We start from the raw sequence: 21,823 nt of genomic DNA, 5'->3' as shown, positions 1-21,823 counted from the left end.
TAACAAAGGAATATCTGGGCTTCTCAATTCATCCCAGGCTTCTCAAGTTCTTTATTATTGCATACATCAACCGTGTAAACAGCTTGGCTTCTTTTTGGGATGCGCTGTGGTTCTAGCGCTGCCTTCTAGTTTTCTTAAGATATGAGCCAGCCCCTTGAAGTGGAAGGGCCGTCCGATGGGCTGAGAAAGGGTGCCACAGAGGGCATAGGGAAGGTGTAGGGAGAAGATAGTCCAATGTATGCTTCCGCAGTTAAGCCAACCCCCAACCAGGCTCTGCCTGAAGACTGGCGAATTCCAGTGAGCAGAGAGACATTTGTCACAGAGAACACAGAGCAAAACAGGCAAACTCTGGCTGGACGGAATTCATTCCTAAATGCAAGTCACCCAGAACACTTCCCTCGGGGGAGATGAGCGAGGCACGGTTGGAGGTTGATCCCACAAAGTCCTCCTCCAAGGAGAAAGAAGAAGAGGATCAGTCATCGCGAACACTCCAAGTGGCAAGGTTTTACAGAGTATGTTGGCATGGGCAGAGGCAAAGCTGCCTGCTGCAACCACCTCTGAGACCATGTCTTGCTTTCGCACTGTTGGACCAGCCTCTCTGAGGATCCAGGGACATTTAAAGCAGGGGCAGGGGTAGGCAACCTAAGGCCTGTGGGCCGGATCCGGCCCAATCACCTTCTCAATCCGGCCCGTTGACAGTCTGGGAATCAGCATGTTTTTACATGAGTAGAATGTGTCCTTTTATTTAAAATGCATCTCTGGGTTATTTGTGGGACATAGGAATTTGTTCGTATTTTTTTCCAAAATATAGTCCGGCCCACCACATGGTCTGAGGAATGCTGACCCCTGTTTTAAAGGCACTGAGGTCCTGAGTGCAAATCCTGCGTCTCTAGGCAGGGCTGGGGACTTCCCTTCCTTGAAACCCCAGGAAACTGCTGCCAGTCAGTTTAGACAATACAGACCTAGTTGGGCCAAATGGTCTGACTCAGTATGGTTTCCTATGTCCCTAACATGTGGATTTCCCTCAATGAAAAGGGTGCTGAAAGCCCTCATTGGAGTTCGCAACTGTTCAGCTGTGCATGTACAGAGTACGGCAGGAGCTTATGCAAGGGAGGCTAAGAGGCCGACGCGCAGCTGCAGCACAAAGGCTTTGGGCTACACGAAGGAGAACAGCAGGGCTCCAGCGCAGGGTCGCTGCCCCTCGCCAGCTGACTCTCCCCAAACTCCATCTGTTTATCGAAAAGCGCCTTCTGCAGAGAGAGCTCCTTGAGGGCAGACAGGACGTCGGGTCCCACAGGGCCGCCTCGAAGGAGGTTGTAATTCTCCGCAGGATCTGACTCCAGGTCAAAGAGCAGCGGGGGCTCATGGCCCATCAGGGGGGTCATCCCGTGGCAGTCCTTGTCAGGGGTCGTGTCGCTATGGAAGGCTCCTGCAATGACACAAAAAGGAGACATGCCGCACCATTGCCGTCCCAGGTCAGGAAGGGGTTCAGGTGACCATAGGGAGAGCAAGGCAGGATCAAGCCCTGGGCTTACCTTGCGTGAAGAAGTGGGCTTTGTATTTTCCATAGCGGACTGCGAAGACGCCGAGCGACTGGCTGGGGGCTGGGGGGTAATAGAACATGGTCTGGCGGGGACTCTGAAAGAGGAGCCATAATGATATGCCTTGTGATATTTGGTTGAAAGGCGGCATATAAATTTAAGGAACAACAATGGGGGGAGGGTAATATGCAAAGCATGAGATTTTCCACTTCATTGGCTGCCAACAGAGAAAACTTTGAGTGGGACGCCTTCAGCAACAGGTCTGCTTTGTGGGGTGTAATCCACTGGTGCAGTCAAATGCAACATTCCTTATTTCTCTAGAATGGGCACAAGCAGGGGGACATCCAGTCAGTGTAACTTCCTGTTCCACTGGTCTGTTGCATCCTCCCCCTGCATGTGACCTGGGAGATGGGTGTGGATCTGGCTGACTCCATAAAAGAGACGAGTCACGCAGCCATCTCTCTTTCTTGATTCCATACTGCTCTCCTGCTGCCATTTTTGTTCTCTTGATGCTGTTCTCTTAATGCATTTTGCTGTCTGCTGGCTCTCAGCTAGCAGCACATGGGCTTTGATGCTTACAAAGGATGTAAGCCACACCTTTCTCTGTATTTGTAACTGCTAGCTAAAGCCTGCCTTCGGGGATCATACCGTGAACTGAATGTGAGTAAACTTCTTGTTACTTTTAAGGAGAGACCCTTGTGTCCTTATTCTTTTAAGAATGATAAAAGGGGACACCAGGAATAATCCAAGCTGCTTAACTAAAGAGATTCAAACTAATCTGCAAACTAGCTTTCTGCTCTGCTACATGACTCATGAGAGTGAGTGAAGGAAGGATAATATTTAATCAATATATCCTCTCCTACTATCCTTAACATTCCCACATGCTTAGCCTAACCTTACCTTACCTTATTCCCACATGCTTAGCCTAACCTTACAGAAGTATTTGCTCCAGCAGTAGCAGCAGCAGCAGCAGCTGGACATATCAAGGACCCCATTACCTTCAGTAGCTTAGGGCCTCATCAAACCTAAATCCAGCACACTTCTCAAACTAGGTAGCACAGCTGCTCTCCAGCGTCACCAAGCTTCCCCCAAGCACCACGGCCTCAGAGATTCGCTCGACGCCTTGCGGTCCCTCAAATGGTGTCGGAGGGAACGTGGTGGAACTGCTGCAGTCCCGGAAGACCAGTCTGCAGTGGCACCAAGGAAACAGAATGGAGTGCAGAGGGGTCAACGGACCACCCCGCTTCCCTGCCCCTACCTGCTCCCCCACCCAGCAGCCCATTTCAATTCACACTGACTGTGACAGCCGCTGCTGAGAAGGAGAAACCAACCGGAAGCTCACCTTCCCACTTCCAAAGAGGATGGGGCTGAGGTTGTAGCCGTCCAGTGTGACATTGGGGAGAGGAACCCCAGCCAAGGCCGCCACAGTAGGCAGGATGTCTAGGGTGCTGGCCAGCTCATGGGTCACACCTGAATGCAGAAACAGACAGGAAAAGAAGGAGCAGCGAAAGACAATTGGGGTATGGTACTTTAAATTTTGGCGTTGACTTGTTTTAGCCCACCCGGGGAGGGTATACCCCCTAGAAATCCATTAAAAATAGTATTAATTATAACACCCCCATGTAACCGACAGGCAAGCAATACACCCAGTTTCACCACCAGCCAAAGCAACCCCTGTCCTTCCTGCAAGGTCCAGGATGGGGAGGCAGTCCTTTAAAAAATATTTTTTTTAAAAAAAACACACACCAGGTGCCCAGCCCCGATTTGGAAGAGATGCGCTGTGGCATCCTCTGAACACAAGGCAGGAAGGGTAGCCAGGGCAGATGCAAGCAGTGGCATAGCAAGGTTAGGTGGTATCCGGTGTGGGAAATTTCTTGTCACCCCCTCCCCCCTGAAATCTAGTTGGACTCCCAAGAGACTGCGATCTACTCACAGTATAAAAAGACTGGCTGTGATCTACCCATTGCCATTGCCAGGAGTTGTTGAGTTTTTTTAGGGGTAAAGGTAAAGGGACCCCTGACCGTCAGGTCCAGTCGTGGCCAATTCTGGGGTTGCGGCGCTCATCTCGCTTTCTTGGCCGAGGGAGCCGGCGTACAGCTTCCGGGTCATGTGGCCAGCAGGACTATGCCACTTCTGGCGAACCAGAGCAGCGCACGGAAACACCATTTACCTTCCTGCCGGAGCGGTACCTATTTATCTACTTGCACATTGACGTGATTTGGAACTGCTAGGTGGGCAGGAGCAGGGACCGAGCAACGGGAGCTCACCCCGTCGCAGGGATTCGAACCACTGACCTTCTGATCGGCAAGTCCTAGGCTCTGTGGTTTAACCCACAGCGCCACCCGTGTCCCTTTTTTTTAGGGGAGGGTTGGCCAAAGTTCTTGAGCTTCTTTTGGGGTTACAGGCTTTGGGTCCTGAGTTGAGGGAGATTCTCCTTCTCTTCTTCCCTTCGCCCTTTGCTTGTTTGTTTGCTTGCCTGCCTCCCTGCCTCCTAAAGCAGACAGGGAGTGCGGGGCTGTCAAAACGGCGGCGGAGGGGGGGGGGGAAGGCTGCCGGCAAAGTGGCCCAGATCCATCAATTCCCCCGATAGATTGCAGTAGGCGGGAATCGCAGGCATGCAGTGTGCTGAATGTCACCCCCCTCGGTAATGATACCTGGGGCGGCCCGCCCCCACCTTGTTCCACCCCTGGATGCAGGACTGCACCTGCTCTAGCAGTTGCTGCAACCCTGAGGCTGCAAGGGCCGGACGTACCTGGGGCAATGCGGCCTGGCCAGTAAGCCACAGCAGGCTCCCTCACTCCACCCTCATACGTTGTGCCCTTGCCACACTTGAGGTGGCCAGAGCTGCCTCCTCGGGACATCCGCATAGTTTCAGGGCTGCAAGCGAGAGGGAATGAACATTAGGATGCAATATTCCCCCACCCCACCCCTTTTTCATTTAAAACATTTTCTAAATTATGTTTCGAAATATTCATTTAAGCAACCTTAAATCAATAACTTCCCTTCTCTTCTTTCCATGGTTCATTTTACATACCTTAAAGGTAAAGGGACCCCTGACCATTAGATCCAGTCGTGGTCAACTCTGGGGTTGTAGCGCTCATCTCGCTTTACTGGCTGAGGGAGCTGCCGTTTGTCTGCAGACAGCTTCCAGGTCATGTGACCAGCATGACTAAGCCACTTCTGGCGAACCAGCGCAGCACACGGAAACACTGTCTACCTTCCCGCTGGAGCGGTACCTATTTATCTACTTGCATTTTGACGTGCTTTCGAACTGCTAGGTTGGCAGGAGCAGGGACTGAGCAACGGGAACTCATCCCATCGCAGGGATTCGAACTGCCGACCTTCTGATCAGCAAGTCCTAGGCTCTGTGGTTTAACCCACAGCGCCACCCACATCCTTTTACATACCTTAGGTAAAGGTAAAGGTACCCCTGCCTGTATGGGCCAGTTGTGTCCGACTCTAGGGTTTTGCGCCCATCTCACTTAAGAGGCCGGGGGCCAGCGCTGTCCGGAGACACTTCTGGGTCACGTGGCCAGTGTGACAAAGCTGCTCTGGCGAGGTGGCACCAGCGCAGCACACGGAAACGCCGTTTAGCTTCCCTCTAGAAAGCGGTACCTATTTATCTACTTGCACTTTGATGTGCTTTTGAACTGCTAGGTTGGCAGGAGCTGGGACCGAAAGACGGGAGCTCACCCCGCCACGGGGATTCGAACCGCTGACCATGCGATCGACAAGCCCTAGGCGCTGAGGTTTTACCCACAGCACCACCCGCTTCACTTTTACATACCTTACATCCTTGCATATTTTACATGAACTAAACCGTTCAGTAATCAATTGCTACATCCATCAAATCTTATTTGCACTGTTGAATTTATCTTAATGCTACCAGCGTTTTCAAATGAACACAATTTTCACCCATATATTCAGTAAACATTTTCCAGTCTTCTTTAAACGTGCATTTTTCTTGTTTTCTTATTCTATATGTTAGATATATCCCATCAGTTTAAGTTAACATTCTTCTTTGGTTGGGACCTCGCTCCTTTTCCATTAAAACATCCCCTTTCTAACAAACGTGGTGCAGATCACTTGCGTCTTACGCAGGGATTAATTTCCCTGGGCTGTGTGTATAAAGCCAAAATCGCGTATGGTCAAAACAACGCCTTGGAAGTGCCCCTGTGCAATCATCTTTACCTTCCAGAGCCGGCATGCCAAAAGGGTCTTAACCGCTCACCACAAATGGGAAAGAGAGCTTTCAAACACTGAGTTTACTTACTGGTCTCTGGGAGGCTCTTGTGAGATCTTGCATGGCCATTGCAAGATCTCATGAGAGCCTTCCAGAGCCCAGTAAGGAAGTCTGAGGGTTTAAATGCTCCTTCCACACTGGGGAAGCCCTGCGCAAAAAGAGCTTTTAAGCTCTCTGCCTTCCATGTGTTTAATTTGTGCAATGTCAACCGCATACAGTTGAACTTGCATGTGTTCAATGCACATAAGTTGCCTGGAACTCAAAGCTTCCCAAATTCTGCAGCCATATCTTATGGCCAGATGGAGCAATCTGCCTTCAAGGAGCTGAGGAGCTCGGCCGTAGTCAAAAAGTATATATGGCAGCAGAACTAGTCTGCAATGTCAGCAATTCACTGTCCGTCCTAAACAAATCCGCCACAGTCTTTGCCAATCTTTCCTGCTTCCCGAGCAAAAAAAACGTTGAGACCCAGTTCTGGGTTAGATATCTTGGAGGTGAGAAGCAGCCTCACCCGTTGTCGGCGGTGAAGAACACCAGGGAGTTTTCAGCTATCCCGCTGTCCTGCAGCGCTTGCAAAATGTGTCCCACAGATCCATCAAACTCAAGGAGGGCGTCTCCGAAAGGGCCCCTGGGCGAGCGGCCTGCGTATTCTTGGCTCCCAAACTGGGGGTAATGCGTGTGCTGTGGATGAGCAGAGAACAAGGCACTTGTCAATGTTCCTAACTTCAGCAGAATAGTTTCACCAGGAAACCTCGGAAGAGCCTTGCTGGTTCCAGTGACCAAGGTGGCCCAGCAAGAAGCCTCTGGGGAGCTTGCAAGGACGATGCGGGAGGGAATACCTCTCTCCCCCTTTAGACATTCTGGCTCATTGCAGTTGATAGAGCAGATGCTATGAAATTAAAACTCCACCCCCACCCCCAGCTTAATTTGTCCAAAAGTTGATCTCTACCATTCCCATTTTCCTGGCTGGGGCTTCTCTGTGCTGGCTCCCTTGTTATATACAGTGGTACCTCAAGTTACAAATGCCTCAGGTTACAAATGCTCCAGGTTACAAACTCTGCTAACCTGGAAGAGGTACCTCGAGTTGAGAACTTTGCCCCCAGGATGAGAACGGAAATCGTGTGCCGGTGGTGCAACGGCAGCAAGAGGCCCCATTAGCGAAAGCACACCTCTGGCTAAGAACAGTTTTAGGTTAAGAACGGACCTCCGGAACGAATTACCGGTAAGGTCGTAACTAGAGGTACCACTGTACAGTGGTGCCCCGCAAGACGAATGCCTCGCAAGATGGAAAACTCGCTAGACGAAAGAGTTTTCCGTTTTGGAGGTGCTTCGCAAAACGAATTTCCTATGGGCTTGCTTCGCAAGACGAAAATGTCTTGCGAGTTCCTGCGGGTTTTTTTTCCTCCCCCCCCTTTTTCTAAGCCGTTAAAGCCGCTTATCTGCTTATCCGCTAAGGCGATAAGCCGCTAAAAGCCGCTAAAAGCCGCTAATAGCGCTAATCCGCTAAACCGTCAATGGGCTTGCTCCGCAAGACGAAAAAACCGCTAGATGAAGAGACTCGTGGAATGGATTAATTTCGTCTTGCGAGGCACCACTGTATAAGTCTTTCCATCTGGAGATATGCCCCCCCCCTCATGACTTCTAGGAGACAACTTAAAGAAACACATTTTCTCACAGGCTTTTGAACTGATTATAAGGCTGCTGCAGCATTACTAACTGGTTTAATCGCCTTGTTGCAGTGTTTTAATGGTGTTTTAACTTCATTATTTTGTTTTGTTCCCACTAAACACCAGGAAGAACTTTCTGACAACACAAGTGATACACAGTAGCAGATCAGACCATCTACAATAGCAGATGATGGACTTTCCTTCCTTCGAGGGTTTTAAGCAGAGGTCGGACGGCCATCTACCATGTATGTTTTCGTTAAGAGTCTGGCATTGTGTGGGGTTAGGCTAGAGGACCCCCAGAGTCCCTTCCAACTCTTACAATTCTTTGTTAAAGACAGGGGCAGCCCAGCAGTGCTCTTAACTGCCTGCACTTGGTGATCAGAAACATGCAGCATTTTATATTTATAAAATCATCATTTGGCAGCAGAAGAGCCTTGAGGTTTTGAGAAGGGTCTGGACCATCAGAAATGTGCATACATGCGATTATTTTGCAGGGTGCATTTCATCAACCAAGGGTGGGGCTAAGCATGATACGGGGAACTCAGACTATTCTTTTAAAGCACACAACCCTTTTTCAAAAGCCGCTCAAGACAAGAGACTTGCAGGAGTTCTGCTCTGTGTGAAGAAACACCTGCTGTAGTTATCTCCTGCTTGGACTACTGCAATGCGCTCTATGTGGGGCTACCTTTGAAGGTGATACGGAAACTACAACTAATCCAGAATGCAGCAGCCAGACTGGTGACTGGGAGTGGCTGCTGAGACCTTATAGCACCGGTCCTGAAGGACCTACATTGGCCCCCAGTACGTTCCCGAGCACAATTCAAAGTTCTGGTGCTTTAAAGCCCTAAATGGCCTCGGTCCAGTATACCTGAAGGAGTGTCTCCACCCCCATCATTCAGCCCGGACACTGTTTGAAGTTTTATTGTGCTTTTAATATTCTGTTGGGTGCCACCCAGAGTGGCTGGAGAAACCCAGACAGATGGGCAGGGTATAAATAATAAATCATTATTATTAATAATATTAGCTTCAGAGGGGAGCGGGGTGCATCAAAATCCCCATCAACAAGAGAGGTGGAAGACCATGCGGCCGCTCATTCTTGCCTGTGTGGCATACAAGCGCATCTCACACAGCCGCAGGCAGCGCCGGAGCTCTGCTGGACTCGAGAACAGGCTCCAAGGACAGGAATAAAACTTAACTGCCTGGGTTCTTTGCCCCAAGCCTGCACAAAGAGCTCTGGAACTTACATGGGAGGCATAATATAGCAGGAAGGGCTGGCTGCGCCGTGCGCAAGCAACAATGAAGTCTCGGGCAAAGCCGTTGTAGAGAGGCTGCAAGTGTGGGAAAGACACAGGTTGCTGTATGATGCTCTGGTTCCAGAACAGGGGGACGGGAACCACTCCCTGGTCGCAGGTCCCAAAGCAGGGCGTGTCCGGGGGGAAGCAGGTAAGGTTCTGGCAGGGGCCCTGCAGCAGGACAAGAAAGGAGAAAGGCGGTGTTATCACAGGAGAGAGGAGCAGCCAGAGCATGCCAGAGGCACAGAATGCACACAAAACCACAGGCGCTCATTGCCTTAGAAGCCCATTTAAGGGCTTCCACTCATTGTTCTAGCTCCACCAGCACTGCTCCCATATGGGCGATGATGAAGTTTAACCTTAATCTCTCTTTCTCTCTCTCTCTCTCTCTCTCTCACACACACACACACACACACACACGGACGGATTTAGGTTTGATGAGGCCCTAAGCTACTGAAGGTAATGGGGCCCTTGATATGTCCAGCTGTCCTTTGTCAACAACAAATGGTCACTGTTTTGTGTGTTGAATGTATGCTATATGGTAATTGATGGACCTCATAGGTATCTCAAGCCATTTGCACATGTTGGCATGCAACTAGTCCATGCAGAATGTAGGCACCCTATATACAGAAATATACCTGAAGGAGCGTCTCCACCCCCATCATTCAGCCCGGACACTGAGATCCAGTGCTGAGGGCCTTCTGGCGGATCCCTCATTGCAAGAAGTGAGGTTACAGGGAACCAGGCAGAGGGCCTTCTCAGTGGTGGCGCCCACCCTGTGGAACACCCTCCCATCAGATGTCAAGGAAATAAGCAGCTATCCTATTTTTAAAAGACACCTGAAGGCAGCCCTGTTTAGGGACGTTTTTAATATTTAATGCTGTATTGTTTTTAACACTCGATTGGGAGCCGCCCAGAGTGGCTGGGGAAACTCAGCCAGATGGGCGGGGTATAAATAATAAATTATCATAATATTATTATTATAGAAAGGAACAAACTAGTGATATTTTAGGGAGCAGGCTAGCAGGCCGGGCCCATGACTTACATCATAGGAGCCTACACAACACAAAACACTGTTGCTGTATGTAGGTTTTATTTTATTGGTTATTTATCTTATATTTTTGAAATGTACATCCAGGTTTTTTTCCTATAATTTTTTTTTGGGGGGGGGCAAGAGAGTGTGCCTCTAAGCTAGAGCTTGTTTAGCTTATACGTAAATCTGGCACTGCTCTCTCTCTCACACACAATTCATCAACATTTCACAGCGAAGAACTTAACAAGAGCCTTGCCAGAGCAGACCAAATGCCCATCCAGACCAGCAGCCCGTTCCCAAGAGGGGCAACTACACAGATGCTCCCAGGAAACCCCCAAATTCCAGGCCCAAAGGAAACAGCCTTCTCTTGCTGCCGCTTCCCAGTAAATAGGGCTCAGAGCCATATTCTGAAATGTAATGTTTAAAGTTCATTGCATTGTTAATTTAATGCTTAAAGATCCCTGCATTGCAGGGGGTTGGACTAGATAACGCTCTGCGTCCCTTCCAACTCTACAGTTCTGTGATTCGTTTGTGAGAAGCATTTTCCAAAGAATTAAGTGATATTGTATTGCCAATATAATATCAATGTAAAGGTAAAAGGTAAAGGGACTCCTGACCATTAGATCCAGTCATGGCCGACTCTGGGGTTGCGGTGCTCATCTCGCTTTACTGGCCGAGGGTACAGCTTCCAGGTCATGTGGCCTGCATAACTAAGCCGCTTCTGGCGAACCAGAGCAGTGCACGGAAACGCCGTTTACCTTCCCGCTGGAGCGGTACCTATTTATCTACTTGCACTTTCACGTGCTTTCAAACTGCTAGGTTGGCTGGAGCATGGACCGAGCAACGGGAGCTCACCCCGTCGCGGGGATTCGAACCGCCGACCTTCTGATCGGCAAGTCCTAGGCTCTGTGGTTTAACCCACAGCACCACCCATGTCCCAAGGTAGTCAGGCTCAAATCCGAACCTGCTGAATTCAGTGCTTTTCTTTTTTTATGTAAAAAAATGAACAAACCACCAAATTCACAGTGAATGTTGTAACTGCGGGGGGAAACCTCGCATTTCCTCAAGCAGAGCTGAGTTAGACCCTCTCATTAAAACTGCTTCACCTGCAGCCTAAAGCTGTACAAGGGTCTCCTAGCCCAGCTCTCCTCCTTTCCTGCAGCGACTCCAAGCCTCACACATTCTCAGCCTGCGCTGCTTCCTGCTTTGCCCACCCGGCCGCATCTCACCTGGTCATGCGAGTAGGGTACCCCCAGGAATTGGTCGAACCCTTGGTGCATGGGCAGGAACGTCCCATTCGGTCCGAGGCCCAGGTGCCACTTGCCTACCATGGCGGTGGCATAGCCTCGCCCCTTCAGCAGCTCCGCCAGAGTCACCTCGGCCAAGGGGAGGCCTCCTCGGGAGCCAGGGTAGAACACGCCGGGGTAAACGCCGGAGCGGGTCTGGTAGCGACCCGTCAGCAGGGCTGCCCTGGAGGGGTGAGAGCAAGTAGGAAAGACACTAGACTTCCGGGACAACAGCCAGGCAGTCACATAGCTCCAGCCAAACTCCAGCCACTCCAAAAGGAACATGCAGTCACCTGCCCACTCAAGAAAAGGTGCCCCAGGCAGTGCCAGATTTAGGGCCATGTGGACAGTTCCTCCCGCCCCCCCCCCCCCGCACTGGGCGCTGAGCAGAGTGGGTGCAGAATAATACTGTATTAGCCTGAATATAAGCCTCACTTCCCCCTCGCCAAATTCCGACCATGAAAAGTTAAACTGCAGCTTAAATTTGCGACCTTACAAAAATGGGTTTTTATGATATCGCTGCTGAAACAGACGTACAGTAAAAGGGAATAAAACATGTTTTCTTGCCAATTTGCAAGCTTCAGACTGTTGCCATTTACAAGTGTGCCTGTGGAATTGTGGCGATTGAATAGTGATTTATGATTTTAGCGGTTGTATGGAAACTTTTGCGGGCTTGCAAGATCAAAGGCTTCAATTGGCTCAGAGTTACAATTCTACCAAACGCAGGAATTTTCAGCCTGTAACCCAATTTTAAGGGAGCAGATTATATTATGGTATTGTCTTTCCTCCCCCCCCCAAAAAAAATTTTAAAGGTGTGGCTTATTTGCGGGCCAATACGGTAATAATAATACCCAATAATAATGACTCAAGGTTGGAAGGGGTGCCCAATTTTGTCCTTGCTCAGGGTGCCATATTACCAAAGTCCACCCCTGCCCAAGGACTAAGGGAAGGGAGTGATAGAACATGCAAGAACCAGTCATCGTGTGTGTACTGGTGTCCAGAACATTTTATGGTTAGCATAGTCTGTATAACTGCATATCTGGGGCTTGGGGAGGAGGGACTGAGTCCGGGAAAGATGACTGTCCCCTTTGGTGTGACTTATGTCACATTAACTAACTCCCAACAATTGATCAAGAAAGGGAGATGGGGATTGGCGTACCGGGAGGGGCTGCAGACGGGGCTGCTGCTATAGAAGTCGGTGAACCGTAGGCCGGCGGCCGCCATCTTGTCCAGGTTGGGTGTCAAGGAGGTGGGATGCCCATAGCTGCCCAGATCTCCAAAGCCCAGGTCATCGGCAAAAATGAGGACAATGTTGGGGGGCTGGCTGGCTGAACTCAGCGGAGCCAGGGCCACCAGGCACAGAAGCACAAGTCCCAGAGAAGGCATGGCTAATGAAGGCGTGTCCCCAAAGACCGTCCCCGGATGCTGCCCAGGTACTTAATGCCCAGGTTGGTGCCAGGAAGCCATTTGGCCTACAGTCAGAAGAAGCTTTGCTGGAGTGACTACAGAGACAGGGCAGGAACCAAATATTCTATCCTCTCCAGCTCAAAACAACCATTGCCTCTTCTCAGCTACCTGCACCCCGACTCTAGAATAGCAAGATCACAGCACTAGGAGGTTGTCACGGATAATCCTCCTCTTTGAGGCAGATGGCAGGTGCTCTGGAGAAGACAAGTCTGCACGGAGAACCGACAGCTCAGCAGGGATGGAGATATTGAAGAGTGCATCACTAAAAACATGAAGACCAAAGAAAGAAGACTCTCTTAAAACAAAAGACGAACGCTGCTGCATCAAGCCAAATGAGGCCCATCTAATCCAGGATCCTGTTCTCACAGGGCCAACCAGATGGTCCAGTGGGAAGTCCCAAGCAGCATCCAAGCAGAACAGCTCCTCTCCCCAGTTGGGAATCCCAGGAACTGGTGTCCTGATTCTGAAGAGCACAGCCAGCGTGGCTAACTAGCGCTTATCCACCATGAATCTGCCAAACCCTCTTTTAAAGCCATTTAAGGTGGTAGCCAGTGGCGTAGCGTGGGGGTGCAGGGGGGGCCGGCCACACCGGGCACAACATCTGGGGGGGCGCGCTCACCGCCTCCGGAGTCGCCAAAGAGCCTCGGGCGCAGGCTGTAGCAGAGCCCCATGTCTCGCGGAACCGACGAGCTGTGCGCGGCTGAAGGCGTCCGGCAGGCAGCGGCTCTCAGTGCTCGCCGTGGTCTCCACGTGTTAGGGCCGTGGTCTCCACGTGTCAGGGCCGTGGAGGGCGCGCCAGGCAGCCCCTCCTCACAGCCCCACTGCTGCCGCCGCTGCTGCAGCTGCTGGGCCATGTTGCATTTTCCTCGCCTCTCTGCCCTCCTCCTCCTCCGGGCAAGCGGTGTCGTTTGGGCGGCAGTGCCAGCGGCAACTCGCCTCAGATCACCTGACACGGACCCGCTGCCACCGCTGCTGTAGCTACCTTACCGTAAATACCCCAGCCCAGGCAGCAGCAAGAAGAAGCTGGCAGCGGCGGCAGGTTAGGGGTTACGGGCGCAAATTATTTGCCTTGCCCCGGGTTAGGGGGCGCAAATTACTTGCCTTGCCCCGGGTTAGGGGGTGCAAATTACTTGCCTTGCCCCGGGTTAGGGGGCGCAAATTACTTGCCTTGCCCCGGGTGCTGACAACCCACGCTACGCCGCTGGTGGTAGCCAACACTGTTTAAGGATACACGGAGTGACGTAGGACTTTGTTTCGTCTGTCCTGAAATCTTCCAACATTCAGCTCCACTGAAGGGCTCTGAGTTCCAGCATTATAAGAGGGGGGTAAGAAACCTTTGCTCTTTCCACTTCCCCTACACCCATGTTTCCAACATTCATAGAACCTGTAATGGGAGACAAAAAAATGCATATGCCCTATTCTTCTCATTTTTCATAGGGATTTATAGCCAGCTCCACACTTTCTGTGTTTAACTTCCCTCCCCCCAGCCGGAAGAACTCCTGCAGATGTCCATACCATGAATATGATCATGTTTGCCACACCGTTCCTGTGACTAACTGCTTTTCTAATCTAAAAAGCCACAAACATTGCAACTTTTCCACGCACAGAATTTTCGCTTCTTCTTTCCTGCCCTCTGTGCTGTTCTGCAATATCCCTTTGCAATATATCGAGGTTTTGATGCGGTCACAGCAAAGATCTTCAGAGCACATTACAAATGATCTGCAGTTTTGTTTTTGATCCTTTTCTTAAGGAACCCTAGCATGGAATTTGCCTTTTGCTTATCTACACACTGGGTTAATGATCCCACAATGCCAAGATCCCATTCCCGTGAAGTCACTGCCAGGTCAGCCTCTGTGTGAATTCAGGATCCGTCCCAGTTTCCATCAATTTACACTTACACCTGCCATTTTGTTGTCATCCAGTTCGGAGAAATCTTTCTGGAACTACACACAATTATTTTATGTTTCGACCACATGGAATATTGTGATGTTATCTGGAAGCAGGGCCACTTCACTGCTAACCCTTCCTTGAGATTATTTCTGAACATTTTTTAAAACAACAACACTGGTTGGGACTTCGGATTTTGGAGGGCTCTGCTTTCTACATCCCTCCACCAGCAAAACTCTCCACTGATTCCTACTCGTGTATTCCTGTTCTTTAACAGGTTAGCTGACCTTGAGCCAGACATCCTGGAGAGTAAAGTCTAATGGGCCTTAGAAAGCACTGCAAATAACAAGGCCAGTGGAAGTGATGGTATTCCAGCTGAACTATTTAAAATTTTAAAAGATGATGCTGTTAAGGTGCTACACTCAATATGCCAGCAAGTTTGGAAAACTCAGCAGTGGCCAGAGGATTGGAGAAGATCAGTCTACATCCCAATCCCAAAGAAGGGCAGTGCCAAAGAATGCTCCAACTACCGCACAATTGCACTCATTTCACACGCTAGCAAGGTTATGCTTAAAATTCTACAAGGCAGGCTTAAGCAGTATGTGGACCGAGAACTCCCAGAAGTGCAAGCTGGATTTCGAAGAGGCAGAGGAACCAGAGACCAAATTGCAAACATGCACTGGATTATGGAGAAAGCTAGAGAGTTCCAGAAAGACATCTGTCTCCTGAGAAATCTCTATGTGGGACAAAAAGCTACAGTTAGAACTGGATATGGAACAACTGATTGGTTCAAAATTGGGAAAGGAGTACGACAAGGCTGTATATTGTCTCCCTGCTTATTTAACTTATATGCAGAATTCATCATGCAAAAGGCTGGGCTAGATGAATCCCTAGCCGTAATTAAGATTGCTGGAAGAAATATCAACAACCTCAGATATGCAGATGACACAACCTTGATGGCAGAAAGTGAGGAGGAATTAAATAACCTTTTAATGAGGGTGAAAGAGGAGAGCACAAAATATGGTTTGAAGCTCAACATCAAAAAAAGAAGATCATGGCCACTGGTCCCATCACCTCCTGGCAAATAGAAGGGGAAGAAATGGAGGCAGTGAGAGATTTTACTTTCTTGGGCTCCATGATCACTGCAGATGGTGACAGCAGACACAAAATTAAAAGACGCCTGCTTCTTAGGAGAAAAGCAATGACCAACCTAGACAGCATCCTAAAAAGCAGAGACATCACCTTGCCAACAAAGGTCTGTATAGTTAAAGCTATGGTTTTCCCAGTAGTGATGTATGGAAGTGAGAGCTGGACCATAAAGAAGGCTGATCGCCGAAGAATTGATGCTTTTGGAGGACTTCCGGGTTGGTGCCTCTGGTAATGGTGGAATTCCTCTGATCGGGAGGAATTTGCCCCGTGGGAATTTGGGTCTGGCCGTCATGGCGAAGGCGGAGACCCACAAAAAATCACAGGCGGGAGAAGCCTGTGAGCGTGGGATTCGGCGGGCACCTTTTGCACCTCCCCTACTCGCGGGGAAACCCGGTTTCGGGGGTCCGGAGCGACATGGGGTGAGCAGCGCGGTGCTTCGAATCGTCTGCTTCTTCCACGGAGCGAAGCCGCATAGCTGTTGCCAGAGAGCGCTGACTTTTTCCTGTGGACAATTTGATTTTAAAGTAATTACCCGTGAGTAGAGCTGAAGCGGGAGAATTGGGATTTCTAAAAGTTTACTTTGGTATCGTAACGGGGAGGTTCAATACAGGAAGTCCGCCTTCCCCTTTTGTAAATAGACTGAAGCATTGAGGCTGCAAGCTGAAGCCTTGGAAAGCCTATTGTAAAGGACTAAATTTCCATCGGTAAAGAACATTAAACCCCCCCTTGGAGGCAGGAGAAGGGGGGGGGAGTTGTGAACTGAATATGCCTGCGGGAGAGAGCGAAGAGAGTTAAAATACCACTGCTCAGACCCTGGAAACGGGCTGCTAGCAGGACTGACGTTCTTTGGAAGGCTCATTGACAGCGATTAGAACGTTCATTGACAGCTAGCTAATAAGAGAAATACATTGTTTCTACTGTCTCCGTCTGTTTTTAAAAAGGAGTAAAAGTAACTGAAAATTGAAACTAACTTCATTGTTTGAGCTGTGTTTAAAAGATGACATTATTGACTAATATAAACTGAAACTGCTTCCCCCTAGAGGAGGCTTTTGAAACTGTTACATGAGCTGGGCTGGGGAATTTCCAGCTGCAAGATAAAAAGCTGTGAGACTCTGGGACTGACCTTGAATCGGTTAAGTGTTATGGCAAATGGAAAGGAAAAAACGGACTAGTCAATTCCTGAAAAAACATTAAGGTCTGGGAGGACTTGGCAGCAATCTAGGAGAGCGTCAATGTCAGGCCCCCCTGCTTCTTCCGCTATTGCTTTTGTAACAGTACATTTAAAATCAAGAGGAATGTCGACAGAAGAGGCCTTAGAGGTTGCATTAAGTAAGATAAGTGATTCACTGGAACAGCTTAATAAGAAAATAGATGTGACAAATGCGAAAGTGGACGCTGGAACTATTAAAATTGACTTAAATATAGAAAGTATAAATAATCTGGGACAAAAGGTGAATATCAATATAGAAACAATCCAGAAATTGATACAGGAACAGGAATCTACTTTGATACGGCAGACTGCGGAGGAAGCTAGGGAGAAAGCCGTTGCTGCTGAATGTAAAGTAACACAATTGGTGAGAGAGAGAGTCCCAGCCTTACAGAGGCAACTTGATGACCATAAGTCGACGCTTGCTATGATTGAATTTAAAGAAAAACAGACGAATTTGAGGATCAGAGCCCTACCTGAATTGGAGAAGGAAAGTTTGATAGACTTCTTCACACAGGAATTTGCTGATTTTGGGGACTTGGATCTGGGTCAAGAAGAGTTTAAACTGTGAGGACCTTCAGATTTGGAAGAGGAGGGAAAAAAGAGAAGAACAGAATAAGAGACTGTTGGCACTACCAGAAGAACCTAGAAGTACAACAGCCAAGAGTGGAAATTTTTAAAGACGTCCCGAAATACCTTTTGGATCTTAGGTCTAACTATGGAGATTTGGTTGCCCTGCTGAGAAGGAATAAAATCATCTTTAGGTGGGAGTTTCCCCAAGGTCTATTCTTCAGCTTTAAAGGAAGGAAAATAGAAATAAGATCAGTAGAAGACAAAGTAAAGTTTTTGTATAAATACGAAGAAGATCTGCAGAAGGGACTTGGAAAAGAGCTAAGAGCATCGGAAAGAAGATCACGAGGTTGATGGACTATATGGAATTGGCGGAAATGACTGGCAGAATCCGAGACCAGGGAGAAGAGTCGGTGGAAGAAGATTGGAAAAAAGTTTAAAGACTATAGAAATATTGTAAAATTAATGAATGTTAGAAAAATGTTGGAATGAAGTTATATGGCTTTAGTAGAAATGTTATAAGGAATTAGGTATAAATAGATTATTAGAGTATTAAAGGAAAAATAAGGTTAGAATATGTTAAGATAATTATAGGACAGAAAATAGAGGAAGATGGAAAGGAATTGCTGAAACAATTAATAGAAGTGGAATACAAAAAGGGAGGTGTGAGGAGGTCGTTGAAACAAGTGAATGAAAGATAAGATACTGAAATTGTATGATGTGTGCTAAACTGTTTTTGTTTTGTTTTGTTTTGTTTTGTTTATTGTGTTAGTGTTGTGTAATCTTTTTATATTGTATTATATTGTTTCTTTTTTCTTTTTTTCTTTTTTCTTTCCTTTTTTGTAGTGTTTAAAAGTAATAAATATTATTTTTTTAAAAAATGGATACTTTTGAATTCTGGTGCTGGAGGAGACTCTTGAGAGTCCCATGGACTGCAAGAAGATCAAACCTCTCCATTCTGAAGGAAATTAGCCCTGAGTGCTCACTGGAAGGACAGATCCTGAAGCTGAGGCTCCAAGACTTTGGCCACCTCATGAGAAGAGAAGACTCCCTGGAAAAGACCCTGATGTTGGGAAAGATGGAAGGCAAAAGGAAAAGGGGACGACAGAGGACGAGATGGTTGGATAGTGTTCTCGAAGCTACCAGCATGAGTTTGACCAAACTGTGGGAGGCAGTGGAAGACAGGAGTGCCTGGCATGCTCTGGTCCAGGGGGTCACGAAGAGTCAGACACGACTAAACGATTAAACAACAACAGCAACAGGTTAGCAGCCCACATGAGGACACCTTTTCTCACTTTCTTGCCAAGTTCCCATGGGGTTAGGGCCTTTGTGAAATCTAAGTACACTGTGTCCATCAGCAAAACCCACACAACTGATTTTTTACATTCTCAAATAACTCTAAAAGCTTAGGGCTCATCCACACCCAAGGCTGGATTTAGGTTTGATGAGGCCTTAAGCCAGGCACCCCCAAACTCGGCCCTCCAGATGTTTTGGGACTACAGTCCCCATCATCCCTGACCACTGGTCGTGTTAGCTAGGGATGATGGGAGTTGTAGTCCCAAAACAGCTGGAAGGTTGAGTTTGGGGATGCCTGCCTAAGCTACTGAAGGTTATGGGGCCCTTTATATGTCCAGCTGTCCTTTGTCAACAACTATTTGTCGCTGTTTCCTGTGCTGAATATATGCTATAAGGTAATTTGTGGACCTAATAGCTATCTAAAGCCATTTTATTTGTTTTTCATCTTATATTTTGGAAATGTACATGCAGTTTATTTTTCCTTTAACTTTTTTGCGGCCCCCAAGAGAGTGGGGCCCTAAGAAATAGTTTGTTTATCTTATTCGTAAATCCGGCCCTGATCCACACCAACCTTTGTTCCACATTTCTAGTTCCCTGTCTGAGTGCATATATTTTTTTTTGCTTCTTCAGAAGCTCACCTCCATCTAATCCAGTGGGGTCCCCCTCAGCCTCTGCATCTTAGGCCAGCTTCCAACGAAGAGCACCTAAATTAATCTTCCCGAGAAGCACCTGCAAAAGCTCCTCTTAGTCCCCCACCACAAAGCCCACGTCCGCCCAGAGCAACACTCACCCAACCTCAGAAATGCTCCAAGAATATGCCTGGAGGGGAGTAGGAGAACGTCCCTGGCGTTGCCTTGAGGCATCAGGAGGCGCAGGATCCGGCAGCTGACTTCACGGGGCACGCCCACACTTTCACTTCCCCGGTGCTTCAAAAAGGTCATGGAAAAGCATTAAAAATGCTCAATTACCTGAGGTTCTGCCACCCCACCCGCGGCAAGCAGAAGCCCGCCCCACTCGACAAAAGAAGCACAACAATTTGGGGGCGATCGCCGCCCTCCTCCCTAACAAAAATTCTGTCTACGCCTGTGCACTTTCCCCGGCAAACGTCACTGGGTCTTCCCCGGATTGGGTTTCGCACCGAATTCGCTCTAGGCATGGCACAAGCAGAAGTGTGGCCACTCTGGAGCCCCGCCCGGGCATCTATCCCCCCGTTTGCAGAACTGGGGGGAATCCGGGGCGTGAGAGCGCAAAGGGCGCGCGAAGGGGCATGGCGGTGCCAGCTGTGCCCGCAGAGAGAGGTCGCCCGCCCGCCCGCCCGCCTGTCCCTTTCCCACGACCCGGCGAGTCTGCCCAGACCGGGTGCAGCCCCGCCATGATCCGCCCGACCCTCCACCTTCCCTCCGCGCGCCTCGCCCATCGCGGAGAGACCCACCGGGTTGAGCCACAGCGCCGGCGACAGCTGCTCTTGCGCGCGCCCCCGAGATCCCGCGGCGCGGGGCAGGCTGGGAATTGCTGTCCCCGAGAGTTGTTGGTGAGTCCACTGAAGGGCGGGGCCCTGGAATGGATCCCAGAAGCGGTCCCGAGCAGGATCCGCTCCTAGCGCCTGCGTCGCCGCCGCCGCCACCTCCTCCCGCTTAGCTTCGCCCTTGCGCCTCCTCCGCTTGGAAGGGGTCCCCCAGCAGCCAGGGTCATCTAGTCCGACCCTTTGCAGTGCAAGAATCTCCACTGAGATGATTCGTTCTTCCTATTAACCCCCCTTCCTCCCTAAGGAGATCCCGTAAAGTGCAACAGATCAATGGGGCTGCCTGCATCTCAAGCAGACTGCATCGCATTCTGTGTATGCTCAGGGGTCTCCAGTATCGCTCCCATGCTCCATGCCTTTTAAACATGCCCAGAATCTGATGCTGTGCCTTCCTCGCTTCCGTGCTCACCCCGTCTGCCCTGCCTCTCTTCCTCTGGATCTTAGCTGCGTGTGCGCAACGCGCGTGCAAAGCAGCTTCACTGGGCCCGGGGCTGCGCTGCGGGTGGAAGGCGTGGGATGATGCGACATCGCGGGCGCAAGACAGCATCTTCCGGGAAAGCTCTCTGCAAAAAGCGCAGCGCAGCTTTCTGCCTGAAGCCGACAACTCTGGATCAGGGCTGCCGCGCGAACCTTTTGCGTGAGATTTTGGGCAGCGGAGATGCGAGGAGGGAGCCGGCCCTTGCCTTCTTGCCGAGCAAGGGCTTTGCTCTAGAGAAGGGTGGCCAGTCAGGCGCAAAAAATTTTCCTTGGCCGTGGCAGAAGCCGTGAAATAGAGAACAGAGACATGGCGGGTTGGGGGAGGCAGAAGGGAGAGAGAGACTTGAGAAACAGGCTGGGCGGGGAGGAAGGGAGAGAGAGAGAGAGAGAGAGAGAGAAAGAAAGAAAGAAAGAAAGAAAGAAAGAAAGAAAGAAAGAAAGAAAGAAAGAAAGAAAGAGGTCTAGATGGGGCCTGTGCCATCTGCAGGCAAAGGCCAGTAGTGGGCATGGTGGGAAAGTCAGAGGGCACGACATGGGCAGCAAGCAGAGGCCTCTATGGTCGAGGGTGCCCCTTGCGTGCCCAGCCTTGCTCACAGCTGGCAAGGGCCTCTCATCGTCTTGCCACAAAGATGCCCTCCTCCCGGATCTGGCAGCGCCTGCTTGAAGACGGGTCTCGCCCACCACTTGGGCACAAATGGCACAGGGCGGCATTTCCAGGAGTCGGCACGGTGCCCAGCCAGAAGGGGGGAGCGGAGGGGGCACCGGGCCAGACAGAACCCCAGCGACAGACGGCGCTGGGGGGGGGTGGGCCAGACGGTTAATTGCAGGCCTGCTTCATTTGTACTCAATTAACAGACTGGAGAGCTAGTGCTTTGAACAGGGAGTTGCTGCCAAGGAAATGCCAGGAACAGGGACCTAGAGGCGGGGGGGGGGTGAGAGGAAGGTGGGGGGTATGGAGGGAGGGAGAGAGAGAAAAATCACCCAGCATTAGCACCCAAAGGGAGCAAGCATGGCGACTAGCCAGGGTTAGATTTGGGGCGAGGAGCAATACATTTAACAATGTAAAATATCTGCATCCAATTAAAAAGTAAAACTCTGGATACTGAAGCCCCTGAGGGTTTAACCCTCTCTCACCGCAGCCATGCTGTTATGCAGAAGGCGCTGTCACGAAAAGTGATGCTTACCCCCC

General features: G+C 49.8%; 1 protein-coding gene across 3 annotated transcripts; it reads right to left on the bottom strand.

Moving 5' to 3' along the window:
* Positions 1-27: 27 nt before the first annotated feature.
* ARSA (arylsulfatase A) lies at positions 28-20,559 on the bottom strand. Of its 3 annotated transcripts, XM_081880015.1 has the most exons (11): positions 20,068-20,559; positions 19,426-19,561; positions 13,758-13,910; positions 12,219-12,484; positions 11,003-11,243; positions 8,693-8,911; positions 6,293-6,462; positions 4,294-4,418; positions 2,884-3,011; positions 1,536-1,638; positions 28-1,429 (listed from the first exon to the last, which is right to left on the bottom strand). In XM_081880015.1, the coding sequence occupies exons 4-11, from the start codon at positions 12,443-12,445 to the stop codon at positions 1,116-1,118; spliced, it is 1,527 nt and encodes a 508-aa protein (XP_081736141.1). In that variant the 5' UTR covers positions 12,446-12,484; positions 13,758-13,910; positions 19,426-19,561; positions 20,068-20,559; the 3' UTR covers positions 28-1,115. The 3 variants fall into 3 exon arrangements, with proteins under 3 accessions (XP_081736141.1, XP_081736143.1, XP_081736142.1); XM_081880017.1 differs by lacking the exon at positions 19,426-19,561; XM_081880016.1 differs by lacking the exons at positions 13,758-13,910; positions 19,426-19,561; positions 20,068-20,559 and having other exon boundaries at positions 12,219-13,072.
* Positions 20,560-21,823: the final 1,264 nt, after the last annotated feature.

Source organism: Podarcis erhardii, assembly GCF_964252035.2.
Source record: "Podarcis erhardii genome assembly, chromosome: 10".
In the NCBI taxonomy this organism is placed as follows: Eukaryota; Metazoa; Chordata; class Lepidosauria; order Squamata; family Lacertidae; genus Podarcis; species Podarcis erhardii.
The sequence above is the reverse complement of the archived record's forward strand: the minus strand, read 5'-3'. Positions and strand labels throughout refer to the sequence as shown.

Excerpts from the sequence above, each read along its gene's own strand:
- ARSA (XM_081880015.1), bottom strand. The coding sequence starts at position 12,445 with ATGCCTTCTCTGGGACTTGTGCTTCTGTGCCTGGTGGCCCTGGCTCCG. Across the intron at positions 4,419-6,292 it reads TTCTTCACCGCCGACAACGG|CCCTGAAACTATGCGGATGT; the intron begins GTGAGGCTGCTT and ends TCTCGCTTGCAG. Across the intron at positions 1,430-1,535 it reads AGCCCACTTCTTCACGCAAG|GAGCCTTCCATAGCGACACG; the intron begins GTAAGCCCAGGG and ends GTGTCATTGCAG.